Raw genomic sequence first — 15,124 nt, 5'->3', positions numbered from 1 at the left:
GTATTCATAACCTTCAAAAATGGACTCGAAATTAAACATCTCCAGGTGGAAATTCCCTTTCTATGGGGTTTCTCATCTGAATAAATGATTCACATGAAATCCTCAAATTCTTTTTTATCCTTTAGTACTCATTAGAATACTATTTTCTAAGGGTTCTTGTGTCTTTGGCTGTGTCCCTTTTATTTCTGCAAAGAGTACTGCAAAATACTCACAAATAAGAAACAATAATACCCAACACATTTAAACTTGTTGCTCCTGTTTGGTTTAAATATCCTCAATACAAACACTGTTCACCAAATATTAATAATGATTATTTCTGTATGGTGGGATTATAGTGTTTTTAATTCCTTCTTTGAACTTTTCCTATGTTTGAATTTTTACAATAAATATAAAACATTTCTACAAAAACAAAGAAATCACTAATTTTAAAAAAAAAAAAACTATCAAGGCCACAAGCACTCCAGCTTAGCTAAAAAAGCATCTCTAATCCTACATTTTTCTCCAGTTTCTGGTTAATTCAACAACTTTTATCTACAGATATTTTTGTTGGGTATATTTTATCATGAGATAGAGTAAGGGTCTTTAAACCAGCAATTTATTTTGCATTTCTAATTTTCAAACCCTGTAACCTTCATAAGTTTTTTTCTGAATCACATATAATGAATACCTCAAACTATTTTAAAAGTCAAGCTAATTACTCTGGAGGTCACTCTTACGCACACTTAAGTTAGACACGGGTACCTATCGTAATCTGCCAAACCCCAACCAAAACCATTCCTGCCAATCCCAAAGAACACCTAGGGCAATATATAAGATTCTACAAGATTCCATGCACTAGGGTAACTTTTCAGAAACCTACAACCTCCAGATGTGTCCCTGAACCAGATTAAGTCCTAAAATGCAGAGAGGCCAATTTCTTCAGAACATCAACTAGTTCAATCCCCCTTTCCCATATTATCAACAGCCCTTTCCAACAAGAAAAAGTTAGAGTGGGCATAGCCCAAATACCCCTAATGAGTGGAAGAAAGATCAAAGGTGATGGCGGAGTTATAGAGAAAAGGTAGGGTTTAACAAATGAGTATGTGTGCTGAATCATTATATTGATATTTCTTTTTGTCTCCTGTACCTTAGAAGTAAAAACCTAAAACTGTGGAATTGTAACCCATACCAATCTCTGAAATCTGTTCTACAACTAATTGTTGCAATGTATTTTGAAATGATTTGCTTTTTTTGTATATACGTTATTTTTCACAAAAAGGGGGGAAAAAAAGTCAAGCTAAGAAAAAACCTTTAAAGAAGAGGCGGAGCCAGTAATTTACTTTTGTAGCATTTTGCAGTGATCATGTGAAAGAAAAGAAGTCACCTTTTTAACTTTGGCCGCTGTGAAGTTGACTGTGCTGCAGGGTTTGAAAACCCTGTGCTCTTACTAATGGGAATGGCATTTTTTTTGGCATTACCACCCTGAGTAGAATGGGCACTAAAAGACTTAGGGCTTCTCCTCTTCACTTTCCGCTCTTCCATCGTTTTAAGTTCTTTATTACACCACAGCCAGCTTCTTGAGACCTAAATAAGGAAACACAGCAATTACATAAGTGGGCCACAATATGCAAGAAAGAGAAGGTTCAAAGTCCTACTTCATAGGCTGAAAGAAGATCAAGAATTTCAGAAGTCATTAGAGGAAGTTTGAATAAGGATCCCTTAAGATTTTACCATGTATAAAGAAACCCTTGGCAAAACTGTCTAGACAAACAATTTTTTTTTTAACCACTGTCTTTATTCATTCTTCTACTTTCTCCCACATGCCAGGCAATATTCTGGGCCCTGGGGAGACAGCACCAAACAAGACCAAGACCTTGACCTCAAGAGGTCTACACTAGAAAAGGGAAACAGCTACCTGAACAATGAACAAGCCATTCTGTTAAATCCACAGCCTGATTCACACTTCAGGTTGCCTGTAGGTCTTCCTTCTAAAATGTACTATCAGGAAAAACCAACTTATTCAAATAGATGTACAGCTGATAGGGGTATCTGCATTTTAAACAAAGTCCATAAGCATTATTTCAATTACCAAGCAGCCATTCAATTTCTATCTAGAGCTAATATTAATTCTCATTAAACTGATGAAGTAAAGCATTTTAACACTAAAACTTACTTCACGTCTATTTTGAATATACTTTCTCTACCTATTTCTAAGAAACATGAAATTTTATTGTATGTTTGGTTTTGCCATGTGAAAAAAATTATACTATGAAGTTGAAGAAGGCCCTTCCACGGCAACCGTGCAGTCTCCTGTTTCCCCCATACCCTCCCCTCACTTTATACATTAACCAACTTGTTTATTTTCCTAACACCCATCCATCTAAAAACATTTCACATTTCCTTTTTGCTTTGTGCATAGTATTAAATGTTTCTTAATTATATGTTGTTATATATCATAAGATGAGAATTTTATATGGCTGTTTACCTCACCAGATTGTAACTGCTTTAGAAACATCAGACCTTTTTTTTTTAACATGTTGTATTGAGTTAAAGCATGCTATAACAACAACAACAAAAAAAACCCCACAACCCAAAAAACCTCAAAACAATTAATGTCACTTCTAACTACTTGAGAATGGTAATAAAGATATTTTTTGCTTTGTCTGGACGCAACGCCACAGACTGGCTTAGGCTGACTCTAGACAATCAGAAAGGAAGCTATGAGATCTCCAAAGAAAAAGGTTTACAGGAAAGACTCCAATGCCCAGTCCCTAACCCCAGATACAAACTTTAAGTCCACTTAAGATCTTGGCTAACAACTTTTCCTTTGAGAGAAAAAAAGAAACTTTTAGTTAGAGAACAGTTCTTTGAGGGATGTTTCCTCATGCAAAACAAATTAAATGGCCCTGTAAAAGAGGACTGAATAGAGACGACGGGATTTAAATTCTCCCAAAAGGCAAGAAACGGTCAGATTCATAATCTACACAAACACACGGGGCTTCAAATGTAAACATGCCGATACATATTTGGTGACATAATAAAAAGAATAAGGGGGGGGGGCTGGGTAAAAAAGCACTGTATGGGTAAAAAAGCACTGTAAATAAACCAGTAGTGACAAGGTCTAGGGCCAGGGCTTCAAGGTGACACTTATCACAAGAGTGCCTAAATTCTTTCTGCATGCTAAGCAAGGACCTTCCAGAGCAGGTCTAAATAAAATGCTCCTAGTTGCACTCGGGTTTCGAGAGCCGGGGAGCCGCAGCCTCCAAGCAGGACCACTGAGGTCCCTCTTGGCTTCCCTCGGGCCCCTTACGCAAATCGGCCGGCGCGATGACCCTTCGTCGCTACATACCTGAGGAGAAGGGGGGGCCGGGGTCCACTTCCTCAGCCTGCAAAGACCCGGCAGGCGCCCCAGCCGCCGCCGCTAGCGCTGCAGCCCAGCGCGCGTCACATCGCGACCCCGGCACGTCCACCGCCCCCTTTGTTTACGGAAGTGACGCGACGCGCAGCCGCCGCGCGCCAAGAGGGAGCCCCGCCTGTTCCGGCTGCGCCGGTTTCGCTCGGGTCCCGGATTTCCGCGTCGCTTAACTTCACGGTTCCGCCTTCCTTTCGCCGGTGTTTGGGCAGACGAGGGTAGCAGAGCCCAGGGCCGGACGATCATGTGGGACCTCGGGAGCTAGAAGCAGGGCGGGGGCTGAGGGCAGCGAGGGTAGCAACGGGAAATGCCGCACGCGGCCCGCAAGCGACCCTGCCCACCCCCTACTGGCAGCTCCCACGCACTACAGTTCCCGGCATACTGTTCGTGTAAGCCCGGAGGTGGAGCCGGTCTGTCGTCATGGCAACGTGCTGGGATTGTTTCCGGTACTTGTGAGGATGTGTCCGGGATAAGCAACGCCGGTTTAGGAGGCAGCTTGGTCAGAGACCCGAGACTGAGCTGCGAGCTCGTTTCAGTGAGATTTTAATCCTCCTCTATGAATAGCGACTCTTCAGGCACTAGACACACGCTTTCGCTAAACCCAGCCCAGCCTTCTATGGTAGGTGTTATGATCCCGCTTTAAAAATGAGCCGTATGACACCCAGAAAGGCTGATAAATGCAGATCTCTCTGTCGCCGAAGACACTTTTCCTTCCAGTACACCTGTGATCTTGGAGAAAGAATCGCGGATTGTGTCTCTTATGACACTCCTAAGTGAGAGAAGAAGTGCATGTGCCGTTTCCTAGGCTAGGTCGCGTTCCCCTTGGGGGGCGGGGGGTCTTAGATTTGCAGGCTATTCGGTTGAAGGCACTTGGGAGAACACCATATTTTCCTCCAGGGAAATTTTTCCTCCTCCCCCTGTTCCTCAGGTATTTACTAAATTTCTCAGGGTTTACTAAAAAGGAAACCGAATCTGGAAATGGATAATCTACCAGAGTGGCAGCGCAAGACTGGATCCCAAATCTCCTAGTCTCCAGTAGGCGTTATTTCTCCTTCCTTTCTTCCTACTGTTTTTTTTTCTTTTTTTATTAATTAAAAAAAATTAACAACAAACAAAACCATAAGATATCATTCCATTCTACATATATAATCAGTAATTTTTAATATCACATAGTTACATATTCATCATTTCTTAGAACATTTACATCGATTTAGAAAAAGAAAAGACAACAGAAAAAGAAATGAAACAATAATAGAGAAAAAAAGGTATACATACCACACCCCTTACCCCTCGCTTTCATTTACCACTAGCATTTCAAACTAAATTTATTTTAACATTTATTACCCCTATTATTTATTTTCATTCCATATGTTCTACTCTTTTGTTGATATGGTAGATAAAGGGAGCATCAGACACAAGGTTTTCACATTCACAGAGTCTTCCTACTGTTTTTAAAAAAGTGATGTAGTGTTTTGTAATTTCATAGTTTTAAGAGAAAAATAAAACACTACAGATAAAGCTGCTGCCCCTGGTCCCTGTCCCACTTTTCTACTTCCATTGCTTCTCAGAGGCAATTACGATCATGAATTTGGTATGTGTCTTGCTGGTCTATGTTTTTATACTTTCATTATTCCTATCCGTAAACAACATATAAATGGCTTTGGGCTTTTGAAGTTTTACATGAATGCCACATTAAACTTTGTGATTGATCTGTACCTTGATTTTTTTTTTCACCCAGTTCTGTGCTTTTGAGATCTGTTCATATTGATACATAAGGCCACACTTCAATCATATAATATTGAATAAGTTTGCAACAGAATTTCTTGAGAGTTCTTATGGTGATGGATATTAAGTTTCCCATTTTTCACCATTACAAATAATGCTGTAGTATCTTTTCTCAATTTCTCCTTCTAACTAATCTCTAGATTGCTTTATCTGTGTGGGCATAGCTTGCAAGCTGGTAATTCACCTGTTAATTTCAATTTTATAATTGGTTGCTAACAATTAAAACTGAAAGAATTTTTTTTAAAAATAGGCTTTTGGCATCCCATGGAAAAAAATGGGAATATCTGGCCACCCTAAAACTGCATTCTGGCATAGCAACAATGGGCCAATACGAGGAGCAGCTCCTCGTTCAGACAGTCACCTGCTCTCTAGTTTTTCTCCAACCCATCTGACCCCTGTGGCAATTGAATTTGCAACCCCTGATACAATGTAGTAACACAGGAAGGTACCTTTCCAAATGTTCATATCTCAGGTATTCAGAGTTATTTATAAAGTTCCCTTTGGGGCTAGACACTGTTGTAGGAGGTCAGGATGCACCCATGAACAAGATAGATAAGAGCCCTATAGCCAGAGATCTTATATTCGTGATAAAGAAAACAAACACAGTTTCATCCAGTGATAAATTGCTGCTAAATAGCAGCTTAGGGACCTACAGAGTTATTGTAAGGGGTGGTCCCTGAAGGGGAATGTCAGGGAAGGCCTTCCTGAAGAGGCAATTTTTGGGTTGAGATATAAAGGGCAGGTGCCAGCCTGGAGATTAAAAGGAGGAAGAGCATTCTGGGGCAAAATAGAGGGCTAAGGCACAGGTCCTTGATTGGGCATAGATGACCTGGGCACAATTGAGGACACAAGGGGTCCAGCTGGCTGGAATGTACTGCCCTATGGAAAGAGCAATGTGAGAGTCAGGGAAGTAATCTCAGGAGATTTTGTGTGACTTCTCTTACCTGATAATCTGGAATTCTGTGAAATAAATTTTATTATTTAAAATAGATTAGATTTTCCTTTAAACTGAAAATATCCCTCCTTTACATTAACTGTTGGATGTGCATTTTATGTGAATCACTCTAAACAGAGACTTCTCAAGGATGATATTTAGGGAAAGGGAGCTTTGATTGATAAGACCCAGGCCCTCACCCCACATCCAGCATCTTGTTTATTTCTCTGTGTAACAAGGGGATTTGAAAATGCTATTTAAAACCCAAAGTGCTATCACAATGTCTTCTAAGGAGTTGGCATGATCCTGGCCAGTGGGGAGATGAATCATTTTATGGAGTTGAGAAAAAGGATGAGACTCTGAGCAGATGATCCTTTGTGTGTTGAAATACAGTGGCCGACTGTGCCATGAGCCGCAGTGAGAGTTTGGATGTGCATGGGCGGGGAGGTTGGGAGCAGGCTGAGTTTGGGGATAAGAGATGGAGAAAGTTGAATTGCTTTGTATAATAGAGTAGTGAGAAGATTTGTTGACTTGCATGAAGGTGGGGGTTGGAAGTTGTTGCTCACAGAGAGGAAAAAAAAAAAGAGTGAGGAGAAAGGCTGGTGAAACTGGTGGGAAGGAGACCAGCTTTTAAAAGAGCAATGAAACCTGTTACTCAAATTGTAATTGTTGGTGTTGCTATAATTTACCTCTCTCTCCCCACCTGCTTCCAAATATCAAGCTAAACCCTCTACATATTCATAGCACTGAACAAATGAATCGTTTTTGGAAATCAAGGGAAAAGAGTGAGGTTCCGTCTTTGGGAGAGTCGCTTGAGACCAGGAGTGATATGTGTGTGAGGTGGAAGCCGGAGCTTGGAGTCCAAGGTGAATGGGAAAACGACACTGCCTTGTGCCCTACCGTCTTAGAAGGAGGGAAAGATCTAAGGGTTGGGTTAGATCTAATATCACTTGAATCTTAAAGGGCGGGCACCTGGAGTGACAACTTTTTTTCCCACTAGAATGTTAGTCACTCAGAGGTAAGAACTAGATATTACACATCTTTATATTCCAAAGTCTAGCATCCGGCCTGGTATGCGATAGAAACTTAAATGTTCACTTAATAGATGAGTAATTGAAAGATTTAGATTCTCCTGCTAGCATGTGGCAGAATGGCACTACCAATTTATCACCACCCAACCTCAGATTACTTTACCCAGGCTTGAGAAATCATATTGATTCGTAGATACCTGCCTGTGACCTCCAGGTGGCAGTATGATCTCATAGTAAATCGTTTTGAGAGCGCAGATTCCATTCATTTAACAAAAGAGAGGAAATACACACTGAAATAAAAACATAATCCTGTAGTTTATTTCTGTAATTATACAGAGCCAAATAAGAAATAAAATGTAATTACATGAGATTATGGATTTCTTCTTCAGGTCTTACATTATTGGAGATTACTGGTAGTTCTCTAATTTAAGCAGTTTCCAAAACTTTGAGGGCAAATACAAATTGGTGTGCTTTAGTTACAAAAAAAATACATTTATTCCTTTAGGGTATAAAAACTAGCATGTGTTTGGGTGCATGTATGAGAGAGAAAGACTAGGCAGAAATATGTCTAGAAATATTAATCTCCCAACAAATAAAATGGCCAGATTAAAGGCCAAGACAGAAACAACAAATACCTTTTTAGTATAAGTGTGTCCCATGCCGTATTTGGGACATATTTATACTAGAAAATTATTCGTTGTTTATTTGAAATTCTAATTTAACTGGCTAGCCTCTATTTTTCATTGCTAAATTTAGGAACTCTATAAAGGAATATTTTGCTGTTGCTACTTCCAAGATAACCAGAACTTCACCAGGTCTGCAGAGCAAAGCAGTGCTTCCTTATTGGGAGAGAGAGAAAGGAAATAGCTAGTGGGGTCTGCTTCCTTCTTGTAAGTCTAGCTTTATCGCTTTTTGTCCTCTACCCACATAAACCAGAGTCCCTCAGCATTCAGGAAACTGACCCCTCTGTCAAGGGTAGATGGTGCACCCTGAAGTAGTTATTTTACAGAAACGTAGTGTCTTATAACACTTGTGAGTCTGGATCAAAAGTCAAACCCCCTGAGTAAGGGAGGGGATCCTGGGTCCCTTCACTTCTGGTTTGTGCTTCGTAGGAGTTCACAGCAGCTGTGACATCACAAATAGAAAAATTGGTTATGAAATTAATTCTAGTTCCAAAAAGTAAAGACTTTTCTGGTAAGTTAAATGATATATCATACTTTTATACGCATTTGCATTTTTAAGATAAGCACTCCCTTTCTTCGAGGTAAGTCGTGCTTCAGAATTTCATTTGTAAATAAATTTTTGAATTCAAAATATGTTTTCCATGCTGGAGACCCAGGTTTGATTCCTGGTGCTTGCCCATGCAGTCAATCAATCAATCAATCAATCAATCAATCAATCCATTTTCCATGGAAATGATATTAAGAATGCAGGTCAGAGCTCCAGGCTACCTAGTAAGAGTATACTTAACTGATAATGTGGCTGAAACACTGTATTTGCCATTAAAACTAGTTTTTATAAAAGATTGTTGTAGTAATAGTAATTTAAAGACTAAGAAGTAAAGAGAAAATGGTTTTTTAGAATGTTGAATAGTCATGTTTGAAGAAGCATCAATGACCCGTGTTTATTTTGTGCTTGCTCTGAGCCAGAAGCCATTCCAAGTGGGTTATGAGAATTAACCCATTTAGTCCCCTTAGTAGCCCTGGAGATGGGGTCCCTGATGAGCCACATGATGAGGAAATCAGGGCAAAGGCTCATCAGCTGCCCAAAGCCTCATAGCTACCAGGTGGGACAGGGCCTGGACCTCCCTCAGCGCCACAGCTAGAAGAGGGCTGCTGTTCTGAGAAGGTTCCTTGAGGGACCCCCCAGGCGCTGCCCAGGGTCGTGCCCTATGCGGCCCCTGAGCCTAGAATACCTCCATACGAACTGGGCCTTACTTCAGCTGCATCGTGACTCTGGCGTTTGTGCTGATCACCAGCTGCCTGGAAACTTGGGAGCGGGGCCCAGGTCAGAGAGCCTCACCTGGGGCAACTGGAGAAGAGTTCACAGACATGGGAGGGGAGAGGAGAGCAGGTGTGTGTGGTGCATGCGAAAGAGGTTTCTAGGTGGAAGTAACTGAAACAAATTCAGCGAGGAGAGTTTGACTTTGCACAGTTATCTACCTGGAAAGGGAAGGGGAAGGGAAGGCGGTTGTCCTGATTCACATTAATTTGACTCAGGAGCTGGGTCTGTGGGAGCCCGAGGTGGTTGACCTACTACTGGTCACCACAATGGTAGGTGTCCCAAAGGCCCCTCTCAAGATGGAAGTCTTTCGGGGGCTAAGGAAAAGTCAGGCTTTACTCCCAAATTAGGTGCTTTTAGGCCCTTTCTCCACCCTCTGTCCTCTCCCAAAGAGTTAGGTAAGAGGAAGTGAGATGGAAGGGAAAGAAGTGCAACCCTGCCCAGGGAACAGGTTTGTGACCCTGCCAGCCAACCAGCTCTCTGGCCTCTGGAGACTTTACGTCTCTGAGCCCCTGCTCCCCAAGCTGGGAAAGTGGGACAACATAGCCCCTTGGCCAATATGCAGTGCGTGCGATGCCAGGCAGGCCTGGGCGGCTCAGCTCCAATTCCGCCGGGTCTTCCCACCGGGGCAAGACCTGGGTGTTCATTGTGCGCTCTGTGCCGTTGGCCAGGGGCTTGGGTTCAAATCCCAGTTCCGGCTGTGGAGTATGAGGCAAGTCCTGTCGCCTCATATAGGACCTTGCTCAGGATTGCCGGGAGGATGGAAGGGAGGTGTACGGTTTAAACCCCTGACAGCTATCAGCACCGAGCTGTTATCTTCCCAATGCCATGGTGTTTCTCATTGCCATTTTACATGGGGGGAAGGAGGCTCAGGGAGGTCGGGTTCCTATCGGCAGACACGCAGCTCCTGTCTGAGGGGGGAGATGGCCATGCCTGCCTGTCCTTTAGCCCGAAGACTTGTGGCCCTCTCTTCTGCAGTGCTGCCTAGAGGAGAAAATGCAGTCGTGGAAATAAGAGGGTTTACATTTTTTTCCCAGAGTGACAACAGAATAGAGCCTGTTTTCATTTCCTGAGCTGCTGAAAGCAGAGATCATGAAATGGGTTGGCTTTTAATGATGGGAATTTCTTAGCTTACAGTTTGAGGCTGTAAGAATGTCCAAGTCAAGGCATCATCAAGGCGATGCTTTCTTCCCAAAGCAGCTGCCACTTGGGAAGGCACATGGTGGGGTCTGCAAATCTCTCCCTTGTCTTCTAGGTTTCATTGATTTCAGCTTCTTACTTCCTCTTCCTCTCTCTCTCTGTTCATTCCATTTATAAAGGACTCAAGTAAGAAGATTAAGACCCATCCTAAATGAGGTGGATGTGTTGATTTGAAACTGTTATGTACCGCCTGAAAAGCCGTGTTTTAATCTTGATCCAATCCTGTGGGGCAGACCTATTGTTTAGGGAGGAAAACTTTGATTGAATTGTTTCCATGGAAATGTGACACACCCAACTGTGGGTGTGGCCTTTTGATTAGATGGAGCTGTGACTGTTCATTTAAGGTGATTAGTTTAATGGACTCCTTTAAAAGGGGAAACATTTTGGAGAAGCCTCAGATGCAGATGCAGACAGATGTTTGGAAAAGCAGAGCCCCACAGACATTACAGTGTGCCTTGCCATGAGATGCTACGCATGCCAGAAGCCAGAGTTGTGTCCCAGAGGAGCTAAGTGAAGGCCCACAGACAGGAAACCACTGGCATCAGAAGCTGGAAGCAACGAACCAGGAACAAGGACCAGCAGACACCAGTCATGCAGTCACGTGCCTTCCAAGATCAGCCTTCCTTGAGTCGACATGTCTTTCTCTGGATGCCTTAGTTTGAACATTTTTATGACCTTAGGACTGTAAACTTGTAACATAACTATCCTTTATAAAAGCTGTTCCATTTCTGGTAGATTGCATTCTGGCAGCTTTAACAAACCAAAAACAGTGGGTCACACCTTAACTGAAGTAGACTCCTCAAAAGGTCCTACTTGCAGTAGGTCTACACCTACAGGAATGGACTATATTTAGCATGTCTTTCCAGGGAACTTGCAGCTTCAAACCATCACCAAGCCTTTTGCTGCTATTTTTCCTCATAGATATGAAAGAGAAAAAACAGGATTAAAACTTTTTCATAAGATAACAAAACTGGAGGGAGTTCTTTAAAGGTAAAACATAGTTTATGAACATTCAAAGGAGCTTTCAAGTCATGTACTTAGTAGACACGTAGCATTCATTCAATATAGTGACTTTTATTTAAGTATATTTTTTATCACACAAGTGAGGGCTTGAATCCTGAGGACCCCTGGGGGAAGCGGGGAGGAAGGGCCAGTGCCAAGGTGTGGGTGGGTGCAGAAAGCAGTGAGGTGAGAGAGGTGAGAAGGGGCTTGAGGCCACTTCATGGGCCCGGGCTGTTCCCGTGTGAGAAGTGGAAGCACTTGAGAGTTTGGAGCAGAGGCCTGACCTGGTAGGACCTAGCTGAGATGGATTACACTTCTAAAATTGACTTTAAAAAGGGAAGCCACATATGCAGCAGAAGTAGTATGTCTACAGTCTGATCTTCATTTATGTTTTCTGAATTCTTATTCTCTTCCTTTGGATGGGCCATCATTTCCTGTTTGTTTTGTAATCTTTTGTAACACACTTTACATTTTAATACTTAAAAATGTTAACTCTGAAATTTATTCCCTGAGATGTCTATTTCTTGAGGTTGTATCCAGCTAGTGATATGAAATATTTTCTTAAATGTCAGAAGTGGACAAATCCAAGGAAACCTAAGCAAAATGCACCTTTCACTGTCTTTGCTGATTGACTTTGCATTGGCCTTTGCTCTCTGTGCCAGTTTGAAACTGTTATGTATCCTAGAAAAGCCACATTCTGTCAGTCCTGATTCAATATTGTAGGGTGGACCCTTTAATTAGATTGTTTCCATGGAGCTATAATCCACTCAATTGTGGGGCACCCTTTTATCAGATGGAGATGCGACCCCACCTACTCAAGGTGGGTCCTGATTAGTTTACTGGAGTCCTTTAAAAGGGAAGACATTTTGGAGAAAACACAGTTGTGTCAGAGCCGACAGAGATGTAAACAATTGGAGGTACTTGGAGTGCCAACAGAGAGCAGACATTTGAAGATGCAGAGGCCAGCAGACGTCGCCATGTACCTTCCTGTGAGATGCTAAACAAGCCAGAACCCAGAATTGTGTCCAGGAGGAGCTAAGTAAAGGCCCACAGATGCTTAGAGAGGAAACTGCTGGCATCAGAAACTGGAAGCAATGGAACTGGGAACAACGGCCAGCAGATGCCAGCCACGTGCTTCCTAGATTGGCCTTTCTTCAGTAAAAGTAACATTTTCTGGATGCCTTAGTTTGGACATTTTTTATGGCCTTAAAACTGTAAACTTGTAGCTTAATAAACTCCCCCTTTAAAAGCTGTTCCATTTCTGGTATATTTCATCCTAGCACCATTAACAAACTAACACATTCTCATCCAGAGTCCATCCATCCCATCAAGGACAGAAGCCCAAGGTGAGTGCAAAGTCCAGGGTCCTCCCTATCTTTTCTGGACCTGTGTCGTCCTGGGCTTGTGCTTGCTAGTGGCCTTAGAAGTTCCCCTGTTTACAGTGATCTGAATGCCCCTCCTACTGCCAGGAAACAGACCTTCTCCCTCACCTAGGTGTTTCACTTCAGGACTTAAAGCAGGTAAACTTTTGCCCCAGGTTACCTACATGAATTGCTTCTTACACTGTGTTTCTTCTCTCAAGCTGCTTTTGCCTGGAGGGCAAACTGGGAAAGGGACACACCACAGAGGAGTTTCCCAAGTTGGTCTTTCCCAGGCAGAACAAAGCTGGGGCCCCACGGAGGGGGTGCAGGCTAGCTCCAAAGTGCCCGGGGAAGGGATGAGGAAGGGGCCAGGAATGGGTGCCAGGAGCTTCTTCCATGACTCCCCAAGGCTGCGCTTATTTGACTCAAAACTTAACAAATACAACCCTTCAATGGGTTTCCACAATTCTGAGGAAGTGTTCCATCTTTAAGACTCCTCCACGCCTTTGTCTGGGGCAGGCAACTCACAGGTATTTGCTGCTATTTACTAGCCTCTTCCTCCCGCTCTCGCCTGGATGCTGCACAGTGTCCTGCTGGACTCCAAGGTTTGAAATAGTTGAAACAGTTCCTGTCTGTTTAATAGTTGTTCTGATGTAGGTACTGCTTTGTGGAGCCCCCTACGCCACCATTTCCCCACAATTCCTCTCTATATTATGTTTAACAACCTATCTTTTCACTCAAAAATATGTCCAAACGGATCTTTTCTAGTAAATAAATACAGATTTATAGCTTTCTTAACAGTACTAACAATTGTTATCTGCTGCGTGGATGTACCAAAGTTTAGTCAGTCTCTTAGTATTGGGTATAATGTTTCCATGACTACAAAAAAATGCCGCATTCATTCATTGAACAAACAGCTTTATGGAGTTTTCTGGTGGTTTCCTTAGAGTGACTATTGAGTTGTAGAGCTGATGAGGCAAACTGGGTTCATGGTTTATTTCCTTTGTTTGCTTTTTGTTTTTAAGGCTTTTGGAGCACAGTACAAAATTGCCCTCCAGAAAAGTTCTTACCAGCTTGAGCTTCTAGGAGTAGCATTCAGTGTCGTACTTCCTCTCCTTCTTCTTAATACCGGATACCATTATTCTTTTTTACCTTTGTCAACTGTAGTAGAAAAATGTATCATGCTGCACTGTATTTTATTGATTCCCTCTTGGCATCCTCTGCCCAAGACGGAGCCCCAGGAAAAGACTATCTCCTGTTCATTTGGGGATCATCAGGTTCTAAATTACTGCCTGAAAGAAACAGATAAAGAAACAGAAGGGAGAGAAGGAGAGGGGAGGAGAAAGGGTTTGGGGGCCTATGTCAATCCAGGAAGGTGTGATCTGATGAGTTAAGTCGTGCTCAGGAGAGGAAGGGGCTTTCACTATCCCCAGGTGTAGCTGTACCTGGGACCATACCCTGGGTGAATGACATAATATGAAGGTGGGGCTGCAACAGCGTGAGCGTCAGACCAGGGAGGAGAGAGAGCTACACCAGGTGGAATTGGGTAAACAAGATCCTGCAGTCATCCTCAAAGAACAAGCACAATTGGCGGGATTTATGTTGCCTACTCTGCAAAGATGGTTGCTTTATAGTTCCTTTAACCCATACCATTAATATGTTCCCCTATCACAGCTTTTTGGAAAAAGTAGGTACATTTAACTGTGATTTCCAGATATTTTACTTTCAGTCGGTACCATCTTACCCTTGCCAGTTCACTCATCTGTCATAGCTGTCAAAATTGTTAGGCTTTTTTCCTGCTCATTTCTCCAAAATTTTGTTTACACCCTTTCTTATAAAACTTTGACTTTCTCCCCTTCCCCATAGTTTGCTCTTTCCACATCTTGGTGTCTCTTATAAATGTACTATACAACCATAAAGATACATGCCATTTGTTTTGATTTATCACTGGAAGAAAGCACTACAGAAAAATGAAAATGAATATTTTCATATTAAATTTTAAATTCTCTTTTCTAGTTTTACAAGGTTGACTCATTTAGAGGGGTCTGAGAAAAGAGAAATGATTTTGGAGGCCTGATGATAATTCAGTAGACTTCTAAGTTTTTTACATTTTAAATCTTCAGTGGAAGATTTTCTCAACATGATGTTAATGGCATGTACCATGCATATAAAAATTTCTATCCACACTTTCATCCTGATAGAGATGGGGTCAGTAGTGAATTGACCTCTCTTGGTCTCTATTCCTTCAATCTTGTCTGACAGAGACTTGAACCATGGAAAGCAAGATTTGTTTCTTGATAAATATAACACTTATTTCGTAGATTAACAATATGATTTTTTTTTAAAGCAATCACAAAATATATGAGGACATGATTAGATGAAGAGCAATTCAAAGAATCAGATATGTTCCTGGAATAAG

General features: G+C 42.1%; 1 protein-coding gene and 1 long non-coding RNA gene across 11 annotated transcripts in view; one reads left to right on the top strand and one right to left on the bottom strand.

The window, feature by feature from the left end:
* Window positions 1-3,748, bottom strand: part of CCDC28A (coiled-coil domain containing 28A) — a 29,386-nt gene extending 25,638 nt beyond the window's left edge. Inside the window, exons 1-2 of one of the 3 annotated variants that reach the window (XM_077143307.1) lie at window positions 3,329-3,748; window positions 1,364-1,563 (exon numbers count right to left, since the gene is read on the bottom strand). In XM_077143307.1, the coding sequence (XP_076999422.1) occupies window positions 1,364-1,521 (158 nt within the window). In that variant the 5' untranslated portion in view covers window positions 1,522-1,563; window positions 3,329-3,748. The remainder of the gene's footprint in view (window positions 1-1,363; window positions 1,564-3,328) is intronic. The other 2 variants (XM_077143308.1, XM_077143309.1) reach the window with 2 other exon arrangements.
* The window catches only part of LOC143668764 (uncharacterized), a 68,594-nt gene continuing 56,949 nt past the window's right edge, over window positions 3,480-15,124 (top strand). For all 8 annotated transcript variants that reach the window (XR_013168544.1, XR_013168547.1, XR_013168545.1 and 5 more), the window contains exon 1: window positions 3,480-4,010. This is a non-coding gene — a long non-coding RNA (uncharacterized LOC143668764). The remainder of the gene's footprint in view (window positions 4,011-15,124) is intronic.

This window comes from Tamandua tetradactyla, chromosome 25, assembly GCF_023851605.1.
Source record: "Tamandua tetradactyla isolate mTamTet1 chromosome 25, mTamTet1.pri, whole genome shotgun sequence".
NCBI classification, from domain to species: domain Eukaryota; kingdom Metazoa; phylum Chordata; class Mammalia; order Pilosa; family Myrmecophagidae; genus Tamandua; species Tamandua tetradactyla.
Note: the sequence above shows the minus strand (reverse complement) of the source record. Positions and strands in the feature narration are given on the sequence as shown.